Genomic DNA, 18170 nt, shown 5'->3' on the forward strand with positions numbered 1-18170 from the left:
TTTCTTGTAAGTGTTCTTCATACTAAACACAAGAAATTTGGGGTTAAAAAGGCATCAACTTAAAAATACAAACAGAGCAGCCAAGCCATTTGGCTATTAAAATGAAGAAAAAAATAGTAGGAAAAAGAAGGAAAATTCGGTGTAAAAAGGGAAAGAAGAAAAGGACACTTTATTATTCACGCCACATTTTTTAAAGGTACAAAAACTACCTAATCTGAATGTAGTCACAACCTCAATTTAGTCCCGGTGGTAGGGGCAATTTGAGAGTGCCAATGAGGTACTGGGTTTGATTCCATTTTCTCTCAAATTTTTACTCTTTTCAGAAAGGAAAAGGGGAAGAGGGAAAAACAAGTCCCGAACGGGAGCGGGAGCAGGAATCACGGGACGTGCGAAGCGGGAGCGGGAATCACGGGACGACCGGGAATTACCTTAAAAATCGAAGCATGCAGATTATCCGTTCGATCCGAATCTAACGGCTTTTGAATCGTACGGATCTGTTGTAAACGGACAGTCGGCAGGAATTTAGCTTTTGCCATTAGAGAAATACTCCGTAATTAAGAGCCAATAAAGCGTGCATATATAAGGGTCTGTATAGAACACATCTAGATGTGACAAAGCTGATTTTCACTCTGTTTATGGTTTATTTTTTTTGTTCTAGTTTTTTTGTTTCTTATTGATGCATTATATACTTGTGGGAGGTTAGATGTGACATTTTTAAAAAACATCTAGATGTGAATTAGACAAACTGCATATATAAAGCGTGAAGACCACGGTGTCTCCTTATCCATGACCACCTCTTGTCTTGCTCCGTAAACCCACTTTTCCGATGAAAACCCTCGATCACAGCGCAACGCAATGGGGTTCACCGCCATAGCCATATCGTCCTCCAACCCAAAGCCCCGCTCCGAGACCCCTCGCAACGCGGCCCTCGCGTCCGCCATCTCCGCCGCTTCGGGCAGCACCGGTCTTCCTCACCCCGGCAGCGAAGATGGCGGCCGCGGCTTGGGAGGCCTCCTATCGTGGCTCTTCAACGCCGGCGCGGCGCACGCCGCGGAGGAGAAGCCGCCATCGAGGGACTGGGACGCGCACGAGTTCGGGGCCAGGACGACGGTGCCGTTCGCGAGGCTGCAAGGGGCCAAGAGGTACAAGGTTTCGGACGTCAGGTTCCTCGACCGCCGCGCGCCCGGCGGCGGCGGGGGCGCGCGCCTCACGGCGGGGCCCGACGACCCCCTGTTCGAGGGCGCGGCGCTGCGGCCCGGCGAGGTGTACACCCGGTCGCAGCTGCTCGGGGAGCTCGAGGCGCTGTCCTCGTGCGGCATGTTCGACGGCGTCAGCGTGGAGGCGGTCCGGCCCCAGCCCGACGGCACCCTCGGTCTAACCGTCTCCTACGCCGAGGCCCTCTGGGCCCCGGCGAAGCGGTTCAGCTGCGTCAACATGGGCGGCCTCTTGCCGGCGCAGGCCGACGAGGTCGAGGACGACGACATGACGGAGAGGGAGAAGATCGCGCTCCGGCGGAGGCATGAGAGGGCGTATCAGCAGCGCCTCGGGCGGGCCAAGGCGTGCATCCTGCCGGAGCCCGTGCGCGGAGAGGTGGTGGAGATGGTGAGGAAGCAGGGACGGGTGAGCGCCAGGCTGCTGCAGAGGATCAGGGACTGCGTCCAGAGGTGGTACTACGACGAGGGGTTCGTGTGCGCTCAGGTGATCAACTTCGGGAATCTCGACGCCGGCGAGGTTTTGTGCGAGGTCGTCGAGGGGGAGGTAACGGGGGTGGAGTACCAGTTCCAAGACAAGCTCGGCAATGTCGTCGAGGGGAACACCCAGCTCCCTGTAATTGACAGGGAGCTGCCCCGGCAGGTATATGCTCTGGAAACACCATTGTATACTACATACATGAAACAAACAAACAAACAAACAAACAGCGTGATAGCTGGGATAATCTTGTTATTAACATTAACCATAACTTTCCACAATTCATGTCAAGTCCCAGACCAATTTAGAAGCACCATCTGATCCTTCTGTTCTTTTTCTGAGCAGTCCTATAGTTTTGAATATAAGACTGCTCTAAAAAGAACAGAAGAATAAGATGTGTTTCTTTGGTTGACAAAATTACTACTCCCTCTGTTCCATATTACTTGTCGCTGGTTTAGTACAAAGTTGTACTAAATCAGCGACAAGTAATATGGAACGGAGGGAGTACGTGTTTTTGTTTCAATCGCAATGTATATGCACTGGAAACATCATGTATACTACATTACTACATGAAACAAACAAACAAACAGCGTGATAGCTGGGATAATCTTGTTATTAACATTATAATAATCACCATAACCATCAGCTGTCCACAATTCTTGTCAAGTCCCAGACCAATTAAAAAATTGAATATAAGACTGCTATAAAAAGAACAGAAGGAGCAGATGGTGTTTCTTTGCTTGACAAAATTACTTTGTGTTTTTGTTTCCATCACAATGTCACTTGATATTATCAATAATTTTCACATATAATTTTGTTTATTTTCCTTGATTACACATTTCGAAACGTATCGCTGTGTCAGAAAAACGCCGAGACAGTGTAAAGCAGTACAAACCCTTTTTTTCCATGGCTTTGAGGATTTGACCTGTTTCTTTTGATCTGCTGTTACAGCTTCGACCAGGCAATATCTTTAATATTGGGGCAGGGAAACAGGCTCTGAAGAACATAAATGCGCTCGGATTATTCTCTAACATAGAGGTGAATCCACGACCTGATGAGACAAAAGAAGGGGGCGTAGTGGTTGAAATCAAGCTCAAAGAACAAGATCCCAAATCAGCCGATGTGGAGACAATGTGGAACTTTGTACCAGGGGATCAGGGACGACCAACTCTTGTAATGTGTCTACATACTTGTAATCTTTTTTACAGTATCTTGTTAAAATCTGTCTTAAAATTGCTGGGCAAGTTCAAACTCAAGATGTCCGTCACTGTAGTTTAAGCCCTGTTGGCGAACCTTATGCATTATGTATCTGATGGAAGCTTTTTATTTCAGGCATCCATTCAACCTGGAGGAGGTGTGACATTTGAGCACCGCAACATCGGTGGCCTGAACCGATCTCTCGCTGGTTCTTTCTCATCGAGCAACCTGCTCAATCCTCAGGTGAGTTGGCAATGGATGATTTTGTAAGATTAGTGAGTGTGTTTTCAGTTTTTCTGTGTGCTGCTCGTGTGGTTATAATTAGAAACAGTCACGTGGTTGGTGTAAGAGGAATGCTGCTTAGGAGAGAGACATATATCCACTGATCCACACATCTGGACATGAATATAATCTTATATATCCATGTTTTTGTTTGATTGTTAGGATGATGTTTCATTCAAGCTTGAGTACACACATCCTTACTTGGACGGTGTGGAGGACCGGAGCAGGAACCGCATCTTCAAAGCCAGTTGTTTCAACACCAAGAAACTCAGCCCTGTCTTTGTCGCCGGCCCCAACATGGACGATGCTCCACCCATCTGGGTCGACAGAGTTGGAATCAAAGCGAACATAACAGAGGTTTGCACAAAATCAGTACCCCCTCGGTTTTTGACATGTAAAACATTCCAACACTTAATTAACCAACAATTATTTCCATTTAGTTCGACAACATCAATTATATATCACATAATGTACATATTGTCGAACTAAATCATTAGTCAGATATACATCTTAAAAACAGTTTTATACCTCCCTGAACACTCAAATTAATCCTTTTCATGAATCATATCCGATGTATGTGAGTTAACAAATTAAAATAAAACCGATCCTGGATTTGCAGAACCTCACAAAGCAGAGCAAGTTCACCTATGGCCTCGTGCTGGAGGAGATCACGGCGCGTGACGAGAGCAATGATGTGTGCACACACGGGCTCCGGACGACGGCCCCCGGTGCCCTTGGCATGGATGGCCCCCCCACGACGTTCAGCGGCACCGGTGTGGACAGGATGGCGTTTCTTCAGGCCAATGTTACCCGGGATAATACGGAGTTCATCAATGGCGAGACCATCGGCGACAGATGCATCTTCCAGGTATGGTTTAAGTGGTTAATGAGTAAAATCTTAAGACTTTCTGTTTTCACAAATGATTCAGAGAACTACGCTTTCAAGGTGCAGTTTCATAAATAAAACCATTGTTTTTTACTGTCCTAGAAAAGTGCATTGTTCTATAGAAGGCGGTTCATCGTCAGGTTTGGCAAGAAGAAATGCAGTTAATAATTTACTCCCAGAGTTTGTAGGAAAAAAAATGTTCTGTAGGAGTAAAATCCAGGTTCTGTAAATAAGTTCTCCAATGGTGAACCAACCAAGTAAATCCTCTTGTGCCGCAGGTGGACCAGGGCCTGGGCATCGGGAGCAGGAACCCGTTCTTCAACCGCCATCAGCTGACGGTCACAAAGTTCGTGAACCTAAACAAGCAGGAGAAGGGAGCCGGGAAGCCGCCGCCGGCCGTTCTTGTCGCCCATGGCCGCTACGCAGGGTGTGTGGGAGACCTGCCGAGCTACGACGCGTTCGCGCTCGGAGGGCCTCACTCGGTCAGGGGCTACGGCATGGGCGAACTCGGAGCCTGTAGGAACCTTCTCGAGGTCAGCTGCTGAATCTGTTTCCGTTCGGTTTCGACTTGGACCAGAGCATTTCCGATGCTGCTGTTAACCGTGTGTGCATGCAGGTCGCGACGGAGGTGCGCATCCCTGTCCCAGTGATGAAGAACACGCACGTGTACGCTTTTGCCGAGCATGGCACGGACCTCGGGAGCTCCAAGGACGTCAAGGGGAACCCTACCGAGTTCTTCTGGCGCGCCGGCCAGGGATCGTCGTACGGCGTGGGCGTCCGGTTTGGCCCGCTCAGGGCGGAGTACGCCGTCGACCACAACGCCGGCACGGGATCCGTCTTCTTCAGATACGGCGACAGGTTCTAGACTGGACGTTCGACCCTCCGCGCAACCAACCCCAGCTCAGGCCACACATATATATTTTGCAACGTGTACTTTGTTCCACATTCACCGTTTGTTAGCTGCTAAGGTATTCCTGCACTGTATATTCCATGTTAAGACTGCACATTGTCAGCTCAAGGAGAAAGGGACCCAGGTGAAGAAAATTTCGATAGAATTTCACGCCCGGTGTAGTGTAGAGGGTCCCAGTATGATAAATGAGAAGAAAAAACGATGTCGTGAACTTTTCAACGGATAATTAAACCAAAAATGGGGGAACAAGAAAACTAGCTCTTCACTGTTGGCATGCCTTCTGGTATCCACTCTATGCTCGGCTCATATACTGCCCGGTTCTCGAGTCAATTAGGACATCATCGCCTACATCAACGAAAGAGGGCACATTGACAACAGCTCCTGTCTCCAGGGTTGCAGGCTTTGTTCCTCCTGCGAAAACAAGGTAAGCAGATAATTCAAATGAGGTTTAACCAGCTCTAGGGATCATAAGCCAGAATCTGAGATAGGATGCAAGCTCATCCTTCATTCTATAAGATAGAAGGAAGAGGTCTCTCTCTCTCTCTTCTAAAGTTGAAAAACCAGGAACCCATGCCAGGAGAGACATTGTCGGAGATCTTGGCAACTAACCAACCATAACATGAACATAAAAGGCTATTGAGATTTCTTCACTAGAAAAGAAACATCAATGTTTAGACAAGCGGCCTCTACCAAATGATATGCTCGCCTGAGTCCAATAGAAGCCTCAGACATAATGGGATTACTTGTAGTTCTACTTCTACAATACTGCTACATAAATTCTTAGAACAGGTGCAGCAGGTTAGGTCTGCAGGATAGAGCACTCTCTGTACCTTGTGCACTGTCACCTTGCCCTGGATCAGCCTCGGTTACGGTCAGCCTAACAGTGATGGGGAGATCAAAATCAATGATCTGCAAAATTTAATACCGTCAGTGTCCAAAAGTCATCGTGTAGTGTGCACGGATATACAGAAAAAACTAACTAGCACAGCATCGAAAAGAATGGGAAGGTAATAGCACATGATAGGAAATACCCGTCCATTCCAGTATAACAAAGTGCAGTCCATTCCTTCTTTCAACCACTTCTGCCTGTCGCCAACATCTGACTCGTTTAAGCGGCTTTCTTCAAAGGATGTCTGGAAAGGTAAATTATGATGAGAACAGTTGCACACTTGAAGAGTGAACAATACCGATCGCTAATAAGCGATGATGATTTGTTGAAAATAACAGATCGTTTATTCTGTATTTGAGGTTGTCTGCACACAAAGGACACCTCATTTCAAACTGGTTTCTACTTGTTAAGTTTGATTTTAGCTAGTGCGTGACGAGCGGGATTTCAGGCTCCACTTCAATGAAATTGGATCATTTTTTTTTTGGAAGGACCCATGAAGATACCCATCCCCATGCCCATGGTAGTGCTTGTCACCCGCCCATGAAGATTTCCATTGTTAGACAATCATGCCCATACCTGATGGATATCCTTGCCATTGGCTACCCACCGGTTCTTCTCAGCATGTACAAATAACAACTCAAACATAGCAAATAAGCTCAACAATTATGTATACAATAACCACAACATATTATGATGACGGGGGTGGGGTTTATAATTATATATGTGATATATCTCTGACGACCCATGTGTAATATGAAATCAATTTTTTTACTTAATTATTAAAATGTTAATCGGATGAGCGGTGGGCAACCCATGGGCAAGAAATTATACCCATAACCTCCATGATTGGGTTACCCATGGACAAAATATTGTATCCATACCCTTCCCATGCGTCTCAGATACCGGATATCAAAACCCATGCTTAAAACTGCCATCCTTAGACCAGAATTGCATTATTGGATGGAAACATCTGTGAAAATTCTGGCTCATGATTTCATCAAAATATGATAAATTTGGAGAGTTCGCCTTAATTTGGCTCATAATTCCTTATCACGCAACTTCATCATCATCTAATAATAGTGCCGCATGTCTACATTTTTTTCTTCAGCAATCTGTGCATAACTCAGTACATAGTTATCCACGTCACATAAACTCCTGTAGTGACTGGCTTACTCTAGCTTCCTAACCGTCCAAAATTAGCTCATCACTTACAGCATGTGCAATGAGGTAGACGTATGAAACATATAAGCAGGTGGCAGGTAATTGTGTCGTGACCAAGGTTCTAAATTCCGGTTGGAATTTCTGGTAACAGACCGGTTACTTGTTCTTTCGGCCACCCCAGTAGAAACAAAGTACCAGCCAGTGCTGGATAAAATTTATTCAAATTCAACAATTTTGATCAAAGTTTGTTTGATTGATTTTGGGTGAAAAATAACCGAGTTCCAGGTAACCGGTTATTCCAGCCCCTAGCATGAAAACAAACAGAATCGAGAAAAAATAAATTGTCAAGACATATTTGAGTCAAATAGATGTACCTACCAAATCCATGAACACAAACTGGGAGCCATCCTTGTAGGTGAATTGTTTGGTTTCCTTTGAAATAGAAGCTTCCTGGATCTGAAAGTGTAAGAAAGTGGTAAGTGTATAACTACAATGCTCTGTGATATAAATGACAAGTATAATACTCCCTCCGTCCCAAAATAACTGTCTCAAGTTTAGTACAACTTTGTACTAGAGCTAGTACAAAGTTGAGACACTTATTTTGGGACGGAGGGAGTAATTCCATAACTGATGAAGTGATGAGATAAGTCAGTATCCTATATACCTAAATAGTTGATCTCCACTACTCAATTCTCTCAACATGCACACATGCCACCTCATCACACCACTCATTCTTTCTCTGAACATGCATGGTAAATGGTACTCCCTCTGTAAACTAATATAAGAGCGTTTAGATCACTATTTTAGTATTCTAAACGCTCTTATATTAGTTTACGGAGGGTTTACATTCTTTCTCAACATGCACACATCCCAACTCACCACATATGCCACCTCATCAATTACTCTAATTATCTCTCTTAACATGCATGAGAAATGCTACCTATATTCTCTATATATTTGCAACTATATAATAATTAAATACAATACATTATTATATTTTAAATTTCATTAAAAAATATTTCAACCAATCCCCGGAGCAACGCACGGGTTATCATCTAGTTTGATTAACTAACGAGTACAAATAGAAAATTATAGATGCAAAAAAGGAATTGCTAAATGCAGCATCAGATTCTGAAAAGCGAGTTTCTGCTCAGATTACCGTACTTCGAGCTCGAAAGGTTTTCTCAACTGTGTTGCCAGTGATATAATTGCGCATTTTTGTCCTCACAAAAGCAGCACCTTTTCCAGGTTTGACATGGAGAAACTCTGTTGTTGCATGGAGGGGGAAAAGTTCATATAGATGCTTCTCACATTGATTGTACGAAATATAGAACAACAACAACAATAAAGCCTTTGGTCCCAAACAAGTTGGGGTAGGCTAGAGCTGAAACCCATAAGATCTCACAACCAACTCATGGTTCTGGCACATGGATAGCTAGCTTCCACACACCCCTGGTATGAAATATAGAACAATGTTATAATATATGCTTGCTAAAGGGACGACCATTCAGCCTTTGCTTTCCACGTGTAGAAAATTATCTTTAGCTGGCCCCTTGTAGTTACAATTTTTCTTGAATTAAGCAGTTAACTAAAACTTTAAAGCTCAGTTCACAAGGGTTCGATGTCTTGTAACATTGCACTACAGAGATTTGAAGAAACATAGCTAGCACTGAGGGTGTATTGAGAGATGAGTAGGTGACACATACTCCAGGAGGGAAAATAAGGACATGCAGCAGTGAATTATTTACAGAAATTTTAGACTAAACTAACATAAGTGAATACGTTCTCCTAAAAACTAAAAAAAAATCTCGAAAAGGTGGTCGGAACTGCATAGCCCTTAAAACTATAAAACAAGAACTTCACAGAAATTCTGGGAAAATGCTAGAGAGTGATAACACAGGGATATGTCGAGGTGCCAAATTTACCCTGCTTACATAGTTTGGAACTAATAAAACAAATAACTAACCGTTGGGCTGAGCAAAGAGGAGGTACATTCACTGAATTTCTCAGATTATGCAATGGGGCCTTCAGGTGAAAGAAAGACACTACGTTCACTAGCATATCCACCCAGAACCAACCATATGTAGAGGAGTATGATTTTGGATGTTACCAAGAATCTTCCACGGCGCGCCGTCCACCTCCAGATTGAACCCCACCTTGATGTCGTTGCTCGACAGCGCGTAAAGCCCTGAAGCGGAACACACTATGATACCGCCTAGAAAGAAAGCTTCGGTCGAGGAGAGAGGAGAGGGTCACTCACGGGTGAAGCGGGAGCGGAGGGGCGCGAGGCCGAGGGGTCGCGCCGCGGCGAGGCAGGAAGGCGGCCGCTGGAGGTCGAAGAGGGAGGAGGAGCTGGCCGCGATGCGGTGGTTGTGGGTGGCGCCGGCGAGGTGGCGGAGAGCGGCCATTGTTTTGGTTCTCCGTTTCTTCCTTGGGCGCGCCGCTAACTCAGCCCGAGTGATGGTGATAAGGAAGAGGATGACGCCGCTGGGATCCTGACTCACTTTGCCTGTGTCCCGCCGCAGGCCACAAGCCTCCCTCTTCCTGACATTGTGGGACCCACATGTCACAGGGGAAACACTCCATTTGGGATGGCACGAAATTTAACATCTCTACTAGAGAGGGGCGTTTGGCTCCCTGGTTCACATGAGCCGGGAGTGTATTTTTTTGTTAAAAATACAATAAATTCAAAAAATTCAAACTTTTTTTGGAGAAAGATGACTGAGTATGTGATGTCCGTGTCAAATTTCAGAGCATTTGAATGTCTAAGTAGCTCTCGGCAAAAAGGACTAATTTGAGGTCTGTGAAAAAGTTTGTTGTTTTGTCCAATGTTTGGACCCTCATTTTTTTACTAAAAGCTATTTAGATGTCCAAATGCTCTAAATTTGGCACGCACCTCACACATTAAAATATCTTTCACGTAATATATTTTTGAAATTTTTATAGTATTTATTTCGAATTTACTCTTTTACGGGGTGCAGATGAGTCTGGGCTCAGAGTTGAATATTCGCCTATTTTGTTTTTCTATTCCCAAATTAGAGCAACTCTAATAGTTCATGTATTCTTAAATAAACTACTGTTTTACATAAGTTGAGGCAAAAATAGCCCTGCAACAGCTCTTGTAAACCCGAATATTTTTTTATGGGATCATGTATAATCACCCCTTGCCCCTTACGTTTACGAAAAGATGGTGAGCGGGCAGTCGTCTGAAATTTCACGTTGTACACCCTCGCACCGCGACCGCCATGTTGTGCCGCCACCGTCCCATATCGCCACGTCGTGTGGCGCCGCCGCCGCCGCGATGCCGTCCATCCCTGCCTCCTCTCCTACTAGCGAGGTTGCGCTGTCGCGAGGCTGGCCACAAGCTCGCGCTGCCGCAAGGCCTCTCGCCACCAGGTCGCGCGCACGACCGCTAAGAGGCCACACATCCCAACCTCCTTTCCTGTCCAACGAGGCCACACCGCCATGAGGCCTCTTGTTGCCAGGTCGCGCCGCCGTTGCGAGGCTAACCACCACCCCCATTGCGCCTTCCCTACCCGCCTCATTGCTTCGACCGCCTTCACCATGCCATGTCACTGTCTTGCGGGCCCATCATCATTTAATGAGAAATAGGAAAACATATTTTAGGGGGGGACTGAGAATAGTAAACTTCCCCTAAATTGTACGTTCATCGGACAACACAACTTTTATGGGAAATTTTTTACAGGTGCTATTGGAGTCACTCTTACGCCGTACTTTCATCCGACTCTATCGCACCCCTCCTACGTAAGCTTTATCCTACCTCTCACCCATTTTCTCACCACGCATTGGTTTAGTGAGTCATGAACCGTTGGTTTTTTCATCCCCAATCTCGGGAAGCGCTAAGGAGGGGATACACAAGTTTGGGGCGAAGGTTAGGGTTAAAGTTACCCCTTTCTCTATCGAGTTGTCTCATTGACCTATGCCGCCACATCGAGCATCGCCGATCCGTCGTGAGTGTTGGGGAACGTTGCAGAAAACAAAAATTTTCCTACGGTTTCACCAAGATCCATCTATGAGTTCATCTAACAACGAGTGATCGGATGCATCTACATACCTTTGTAGATCGTGAGCGGAAGCGTTCAAAGAACGGGGATGAGGGAGTCGTACTCGACGTGATCCAAATCACCGGAGATCCTAGCGCCGAACGGACGGCACCTCCGCGTTCAACACACGTACAGTCAGCGTGACGTCTCCTTCTTCTTGATCCAGCAAGGGGCAAGGAGAGGTTGAGGAAGATGGCTCCAGCAGCAGCACGACGGCGTGGTGGTGATGGAGCTGCAGTACTCCGACAGGGCTTCGCCAAGCTCTATGGAGGAGGAGGATGTGTTGGAGAGGGAGAGGGAGGCACCAAAGGCAAAAGCAAAAGTAAGAGGTCCTCCATCCCCCCACTATATATAGGGGGGCCTAGGGGGGGCGCCGGCCCTAGGAGATGCAATCTCCTAGGGTGGCAGCGGCCAAGGGGTGGGGGGCTTGCCCCCCAAGCAAGGGGCGCCCCCCTTTAGGGTTTCCCCCACCCTAGGCGCATGGGCCCTAGGGGAAGTGGCGCCCCAGCCCACTTTGGGCTGGATCCCTTCCCACTTTAGCCCATGGGGCCCTCCGGGATAGGTGGCCCCACCCGGTGGACCCCCGGGACCCTTCCGGTGGTCCCGGTACAATACCGGTGACCCCGAAACTTGTCCCGACGGCCGAAATAGCACTTCCTATATATAATTCTTTACCTCCGGACCATTCCGGAACTCCTCATGACGTCTGGGATCTCATCCGGGACTCCGAACTGTTGGAAATATGCCCTAGAGGCAATAATAAAAGCATTATTATTATATTTCCTTGTTCATGATAATTGTCTTTATTCATGCTATAATTGTGTTATTCGGAAATCGTAATGCATGTGTGAATAACAGACACCAACATGTCCCTAGTGAGCCTCTAGTTGACTAGCTCGTTGATCAACAGATAGTCATGGTTTCCTGACTATGGACATTGGATGTCATTGATAACGAGATCACATCATTGGGAGAATGATGTGATGGACGAGACCCAATCCTAAACATAGCACAAGATCGTATAGTTCGTTTGCTAGAGTTTTGCAATGTCAAAGTATCTTTTCCTTAGACCATGAGATCGTGTAACTCCCGGATACCGTAGGAGTGCTTTGGGTATGCCAAACGTCACAACGTAACTGGGTGACTATAAAGGTAGACTACGGGTATCTCCGAAAGTGTCTGTTGGGTGACATGGATCAAGACTGGGATTTGTCACTCCGTATGACGGAGAGGTATCACTGGGCCCACTCGGTAATGCATCATCATAATGAGCTCAGAGTGACCAAGTGTCTGGTCACGGGATCATGCATTACGGTACGAGTAAAGTGACTTGCCGGTAACGAGATTGAACGAGGTATTGGGATACCGACGATCGAATCTCAGGCAAGTAACATATCGATAGACAAAGGGAATAGCGTACGGGGTTGATTGAATCCTCGACATCGTGGTTCATCCGATGAGATCATCGTGGAGCATGTGGGAGCCAACATGGGTATCCAGATCCCGCTGTTGGTTATTGACCGGAGAGTCGTCTCGGTCATGTCTGCTTGTCTCCCGAACCCGTAGGGTCTACACACTTAAGGTTCAGTTACGCTAGGGTTGTAGGGATATGTATATGCAGTAACCCGAATGTTGTTCGGAGTCCCGGATGAGATCCCGGACGTCACGAGGAGTTCCGGAATGGTCCGGAGGTAAAGATTTATATATGGGAAGTCCTGTTTCGGGCATCGGGACAAGTTTCGGGGTTATCGGTATTATACCGGGACCACCGGAAGGGTCCCGGGGGTCCACCGGGTGGGTCCACCTATCCCGGGGGGCCACATGGGCTGTAAGGGGGTGCGCCTTGGCCTAATGGGCCAAGGGCACCAGCCCCACATAGGCCCATGCGCCTAGGGTTTAAGGGGGCAAGAGTCCTAGGAGGGTAAGGCACCTCCTAGGTGCCTTGGGGGGAGGGAAACCTCCCCTTGGCCGCCGGCCATAGGAGATTGGATCTCCTAGGCTGCGCACCACCCCCCTTGGCACCTCCTATATATAGTGGGGGAGAGGAGGGACTTCATACCTGAACGCCTCGGCCTTTGGTTGCCTCCTTCTCCCTCCCCAACACCTCCTCAACCTCCATAGTGCTTAGCGAAGCTCTGCCGGAGTACTGCAGCTCCATCAACACCACGCCGTCGTGCTGCTGCTGCTGCCATCTCCCTCAACCTCTCCTCCCTCCCTTGCTGGATCAAGAAGGAGGAGACGTGGCTGTTCCATACGTGTGTTGAACGCGGAGGTGCCGTCTGTTCGGCGCTGGTCATCGGTGATTTGGATCACGTCGAGTACGACTACATCATCACCGTTCTTTTGAACGCTTCCGCTCGCGATCTACAAAGGTATGTAGATGCATCTAATCACTCGTTGCTAGATGAACTCCTAGATGATCTTGGTGAAACGAGTAGGAAAATTTTTGTTTTCTGCAACGTTCCCCATCAGTGGCATCATGAGCTAGGTCTATGCGTAGTTCTTCTTGCGCGAGTAGAACACAATTTGTTGTGGGCGTAGATTTGTCAACTTTCTTGCCGTTACTAGTCCTTTCTTGCTTCAGCGGTATTGTGGGATGAAGCGGCCCGGACCAACCTTACACGTACGCTTACGTGAGACCGGTTCCACCGACTAACATGCACTAGTTGCATAAGGTGGCTGGCGGGTGTCTGTCTCTCCTACTTTAGTTGGAGCGGAATCGATGAACAGGGTCCTTATGAAGGGTAAATAGAAGTTGACAAATCACGTTGTGGCTTTAACGTAGGTAAGAAAACGTTCTTGCTAGAACCCTAATTCAGCCACGTAAAACTTGCAACAACAATTAGAGGACGTCTAACTTGTTTTTGCAGCAAGTGGTTTGTGATATGATATGGCCAAAGTTGTGATGAATGATGAATGATCTATATGTATGAGATGTTCATGCTATTGTAATAGGATTCACGACTTGCATGTCGATGAGTATGACAACCGGCAGGAGCCATAGGAGTTGTCTTTATTCTTTTATATGACCTGCGTGTCATCAAGAAACGACATGTAAATTACTTTACTTTATTGCTAAACGCGTTAGCCATAGTAGTAGAAGTAATAGTTGGCGAGCAACTTCATGGAGACATGATGATGGAGATCATGATGATGGAGATCATGGTGTCAAGCCGGTGACAAGATGATCATGGAGCCCCAAGATGGAGATCAAAGGAGCTATGTAATATTGGCCATATCATGTCACGTTTATTATTTGATTGCATGTGATGTTTATCATGTTTTGCATCTTGTTTACTTAGAACGACGGTAGTAAATAAGATGATCCCTCACAATAATTTCAAGAAGTGTTCCCCCTAACTGTGCACCGTTGCGACAGTTCGCTGTTTCAAAACACCACGTGATGATCGGGTGTTTTATTCAGACGTTCACATACAACGGGTGTAAGACAGATTTACACATGCAAACACTTAGGTTGACTTGACGAGCCTAGCATGTACAGACATGGCCTCGGAACACAGAAGACCGAAAGGTCGAGCATGAGTCGTATAGAAGATACGATCAACATGAAGATGTTCACCGATGTTGACTAGTCCGTCTCACGTGATGATCGGACACGGTCTAGTTTAACTCGGATCATGTAATACTTAGATGACCAGAGGGATGTCTAATCTAAGTGGGAGTTCACTAATAATTTGATTAGTTGAACTTAATTATCATGAACTTTAGTCTAAAATCTTTGCAATATGTCTTGTAGATCAAATGGCCAACGTAGTCCTCAACTTCAACGCGTTCCTAGAGAAAACTAAGCTGAAAGACGATGGCAGCAACTATACGGACTGGGTCCGGAACCTGAGGATCATCCTCATAGCTGCCAAGAAAGATTATGTCCTACAAGCACCGCTTGGTGACGCACCCGTTCTCCCTGCAGAACAAGATGTTATGAACGCTTGGCAGGCACGTTTCGATGACTACTCCCTCGTTCAGTGCGGCATGCTTTACAGCCTAGAGCCGGGGCTCCAAAAGCGTTTTGAGAGACATGGAGCATATGAGATGTTCGAAGAGCTGAAAATGGTTTTCCAAGCTCATGCCCGGGTCGAGAGATATGAAGTCTCCGACAAATTCTTTAGCTGTAAGATGGGGGAAAACAGTTCTGTCAGTGAGCACATACTCACTATGTCTGGGTTGCATAACCGCTTGACTCAGCTGGGAGTTAATCTCCCGGATGATGCGGTCATTGACAGAATCCTCCAGTCGCTTCCACCAATCTACAAGAGCTTTGTGATGAACTTCAATATGCAGGGGATGGAAAAGACCATTCCTGAAGTATTTGCTATGCTGAAATCAGCAGAGGTAGAAGTCAGAAAGGAACATCAAGTGTTGATGGTCAATAAAACCACTAAGTTCAAGAAAGGCAAGGGTAAAAAGAACTTCAAGAAGGACGGCAAGGAGGTTGCCGCGCCCGGCAAGCAAGCTGCTGGGAAGAAGCCAAAGAATGGACCCAAGCCCGAGACTGAGTGCTTTTATTGCAAGGGAAGCGGTCACTGGAAGTGGAACTGCCCTAAGTACTTAGCGGATAAGAAGGCCGGCAAAACAAAAGGTATATGTGATATACATGTAATTGATGTGTACCTTACTAGTGCCCGTAGTAGCTCCTGGGTATTTGATACCGGTGCAGTTGCTCACATTTGTAACTCAAAGCAGGGGCTGCGGAATAAGCGGAAACTGGCAAAGGACGAGGTGACGATGCGCGTCGGGAATGGTTCCAAGGTCAATGTGATCGCCGTCGGCACGCTACCTCTGCATCTCCCTTCGGGATTAGTTTTAAACCTTAATAATTGTTATTTAGTGCCATCTTTGAGCATGAACATTGTATCGGGATCTCGTTTAATTCGAGATGGCTACTCTTTTAAATCTGAGAATAATGGTTGTTCCATTTTTATGAGAGATATGTTTTATGGTCATGCTCCTATGGTGAATGGTTTATTCCTTATGAATCTCGAACGTGATGCTACACATATTCATAATGTGAGTACCAAAAGAAGTAAGGTTGATAATGATAGTCCCACATACTTGTGGCACTGCCGCCTTGGTCACATAGGTGTTAAACGCATGAAGAAGCTCCATGCTGATGGACTTTTAGAGTCTCTTGATTATGAATCATTTGACACGTGCGAACCATGCCTTATGGGTAAAATGACCAAGACTCCGTTCTCAGGAACAATGGAGCGAGCAACCGACTTATTGGAAATCATACATACTGATGTGTGCGGTCCGATGAGTGTTGAGGCTCGCGGTGGCTATCGTTATGTTCTCACCCTCACTGATGATTTAAGTAGGTATGGGTATATCTACTTAATGAAACACAAGTCTGAAACCTTTGAAAAGTTCAAGAAATTTCAGAGTGAGGTTGAAAAACAACGTGACAGGAAAATCAAGTTTCTACGATCAGATCGTGGAGGAGAATACTTGAGTCACGAGTTTGGGGCACACTTAAGAAAATGTGGAATAGTTTCACAACTCACGCCGCCTGGAACACCTCAGCGTAATGGTGTGTCCGAACGTCGTAATCGCACTCTGTTAGATATGGTGCGATCTATGATGTCTCTTACCGATTTACCGCTTTCTTTTTGGGGCTATGCTTTAGAGACTGCCGCATTCACTTTAAATAGGGCTCCGTCGAAATCCGTTGAGACGACACCGTATGAATTATGGTTTGGGAAGAAACCTAAGCTGTCGTTTCTAAAAGTTTGGGGATGCGATGCTTATGTCAAGAAACTTCAACCTGAAAAGCTCGAACCCAAATCGGAAAAATGCGTCTTCATAGGGTACCCAAAAGAAACTATTGGGTACACCTTCTACCTCAGATCCGAAGGCAAGATCTTTGTTGCCAAGAATGGGTCCTTTCTGGAGAAAGAGTTTCTCTCAAAAGAAGTAAGTGGGAGGAAAGTAGAGCTTGATGAAGTATTACCTCTTGAACCGGAAAATGGCGCAACTCAAGAAAATGTTCCTGAGGTGCCTGCACCGATTAGAGAGGAAGTTAATGATCAAGATACTTCTGATCAAGCCCCTACTGAAATCCGAAGGTCCACAAGGACACGTTCCGCACCAGAGTGGTACGGCAACCCTGTCTTGGAAATCATGTTGTTAGACAACGGTGAACCTTCGAACTATGAGGAAGCGATGGCGGGACCAGATTCCGACAAATGGCTAGAAGCCATGAAATCCGAGATAGGATCCATGTATGAAAACAAAGTATGGACTTTGACTGACTTGCCCGTTGAGCGGCGAGCCATAGAAAATAAATGGATCTTTAAGAGGAAGACAGACGCGGATGGTAATGTGACCATCTATAAAGCTCGGCTTGTCGCTAAGGGTTATCGACAAGTTCAAGGGGTTGACTACGATGAGACTTTCTCACCGGTAGCGAAGCTGAAGTCCGTCCGAATCATGTTAGCAATTGCCGCATTCTATGATTACGAAATATGGCAAATGGACGTCAAAACGGCATTCCTTAATGGTTTCCTTAAGGAAGAATTGTATATGATGCAGCCGGAAGGTTTTGTCGATCCTAAGAATGCTGACAAAGTGTGCAAGCTCCAACGCTCGATTTATGGGCTGGTGCAAGCATCTCGAAGTTGGAACATTCGCTTTGATGAGATGATCAAAGCGTTTGGATTTACACAGACTTATGGAGAAGCCTGCGTTTACAAGAAAGTGAGTGGGAGCTCTGTAGCATTTCTCATATTATATGTAGATGACATACTTTTGATGGGAAATGATATAGAACTCTTGGACAGCATCAAGGCCTACTTGAATAAAAGTTTTTCAATGAAGGACCTTGGAGAAGCTGCTTATATATTAGGCATCAAAATCTATAGAGATAGATCAAGACGCCTCATAGGTCTTTCACAAAGCACATACCTTGATAAGATATTGAAGAAGTTCAATATGGATCAATCCAAGAAGGGGTTCTTGCCTGTGTTGCAAGGTATGAAATTGAGCTCAGCTCAATGTCCGACCACGGCAGAAGATATAGAAGAGATGAGCGTCATCCCCTATGCCTCAGCCATAGGTTCTATTATGTATGCC

At 46.2% G+C, this 18170-nt stretch overlaps 2 protein-coding genes across 2 annotated transcripts; one reads left to right on the forward strand and one right to left on the reverse strand.

Annotated features, from left to right (window-relative positions):
- Window positions 1-796: 796 nt before the first annotated feature.
- Window positions 797-5092, forward strand: LOC123086459 (protein TOC75, chloroplastic). The gene is made up of 7 exons (XM_044508223.1): window positions 797-1854; window positions 2641-2862; window positions 3022-3129; window positions 3331-3525; window positions 3788-4036; window positions 4333-4587; window positions 4671-5092. Exons 1-7 carry the CDS (start codon window positions 856-858, stop codon window positions 4917-4919), a joined length of 2277 nt encoding a protein of 758 aa, XP_044364158.1. The 5' UTR covers window positions 797-855; the 3' UTR covers window positions 4920-5092.
- Window positions 5090-9520, reverse strand: LOC123086461 (elongation factor P). The gene is made up of 7 exons (XM_044508224.1): window positions 9275-9520; window positions 9125-9202; window positions 8174-8280; window positions 7393-7470; window positions 5996-6097; window positions 5795-5873; window positions 5090-5375 (listed from the first exon to the last, which is right to left on the reverse strand). Exons 1-7 carry the CDS (start codon window positions 9420-9422, stop codon window positions 5257-5259), a joined length of 711 nt encoding a protein of 236 aa, XP_044364159.1. The 5' UTR covers window positions 9423-9520; the 3' UTR covers window positions 5090-5256.
- Window positions 9521-18170: the final 8650 nt, after the last annotated feature.

This window comes from Triticum aestivum, chromosome 4A (genome assembly GCF_018294505.1).
Source record: "Triticum aestivum cultivar Chinese Spring chromosome 4A, IWGSC CS RefSeq v2.1, whole genome shotgun sequence".
Lineage (NCBI taxonomy): Eukaryota > Viridiplantae > Streptophyta > Magnoliopsida > Poales > Poaceae > Triticum > Triticum aestivum.

Bases quoted from the DNA above. Each gene is read 5' to 3' on its own strand.
- LOC123086459 (XM_044508223.1), top strand. From the start codon at position 856: ATGGGGTTCACCGCCATAGCCATATCGTCCTCCAACCCAAAGCCCCGC. The intron at 3,526-3,787 runs GTTTGCACAAAA...CTGGATTTGCAG, and splicing joins TCAAAGCGAACATAACAGAG to AACCTCACAAAGCAGAGCAA. The intron at 4,588-4,670 runs GTCAGCTGCTGA...GTGTGCATGCAG, and splicing joins CCTGTAGGAACCTTCTCGAG to GTCGCGACGGAGGTGCGCAT.
- LOC123086461 (XM_044508224.1), bottom strand. From the start codon at position 9,422: ATGGCCGCTCTCCGCCACCTCGCCGGCGCCACCCACAACCACCGCATC. The intron at 9,203-9,274 runs GTGAGTGACCCT...GTTCCGCTTCAG, and splicing joins CCTCCGCTCCCGCTTCACCC to GGCTTTACGCGCTGTCGAGC. The intron at 5,874-5,995 runs GTATTTCCTATC...TAAATTTTGCAG, and splicing joins TGTTATACTGGAATGGACGG to ATCATTGATTTTGATCTCCC.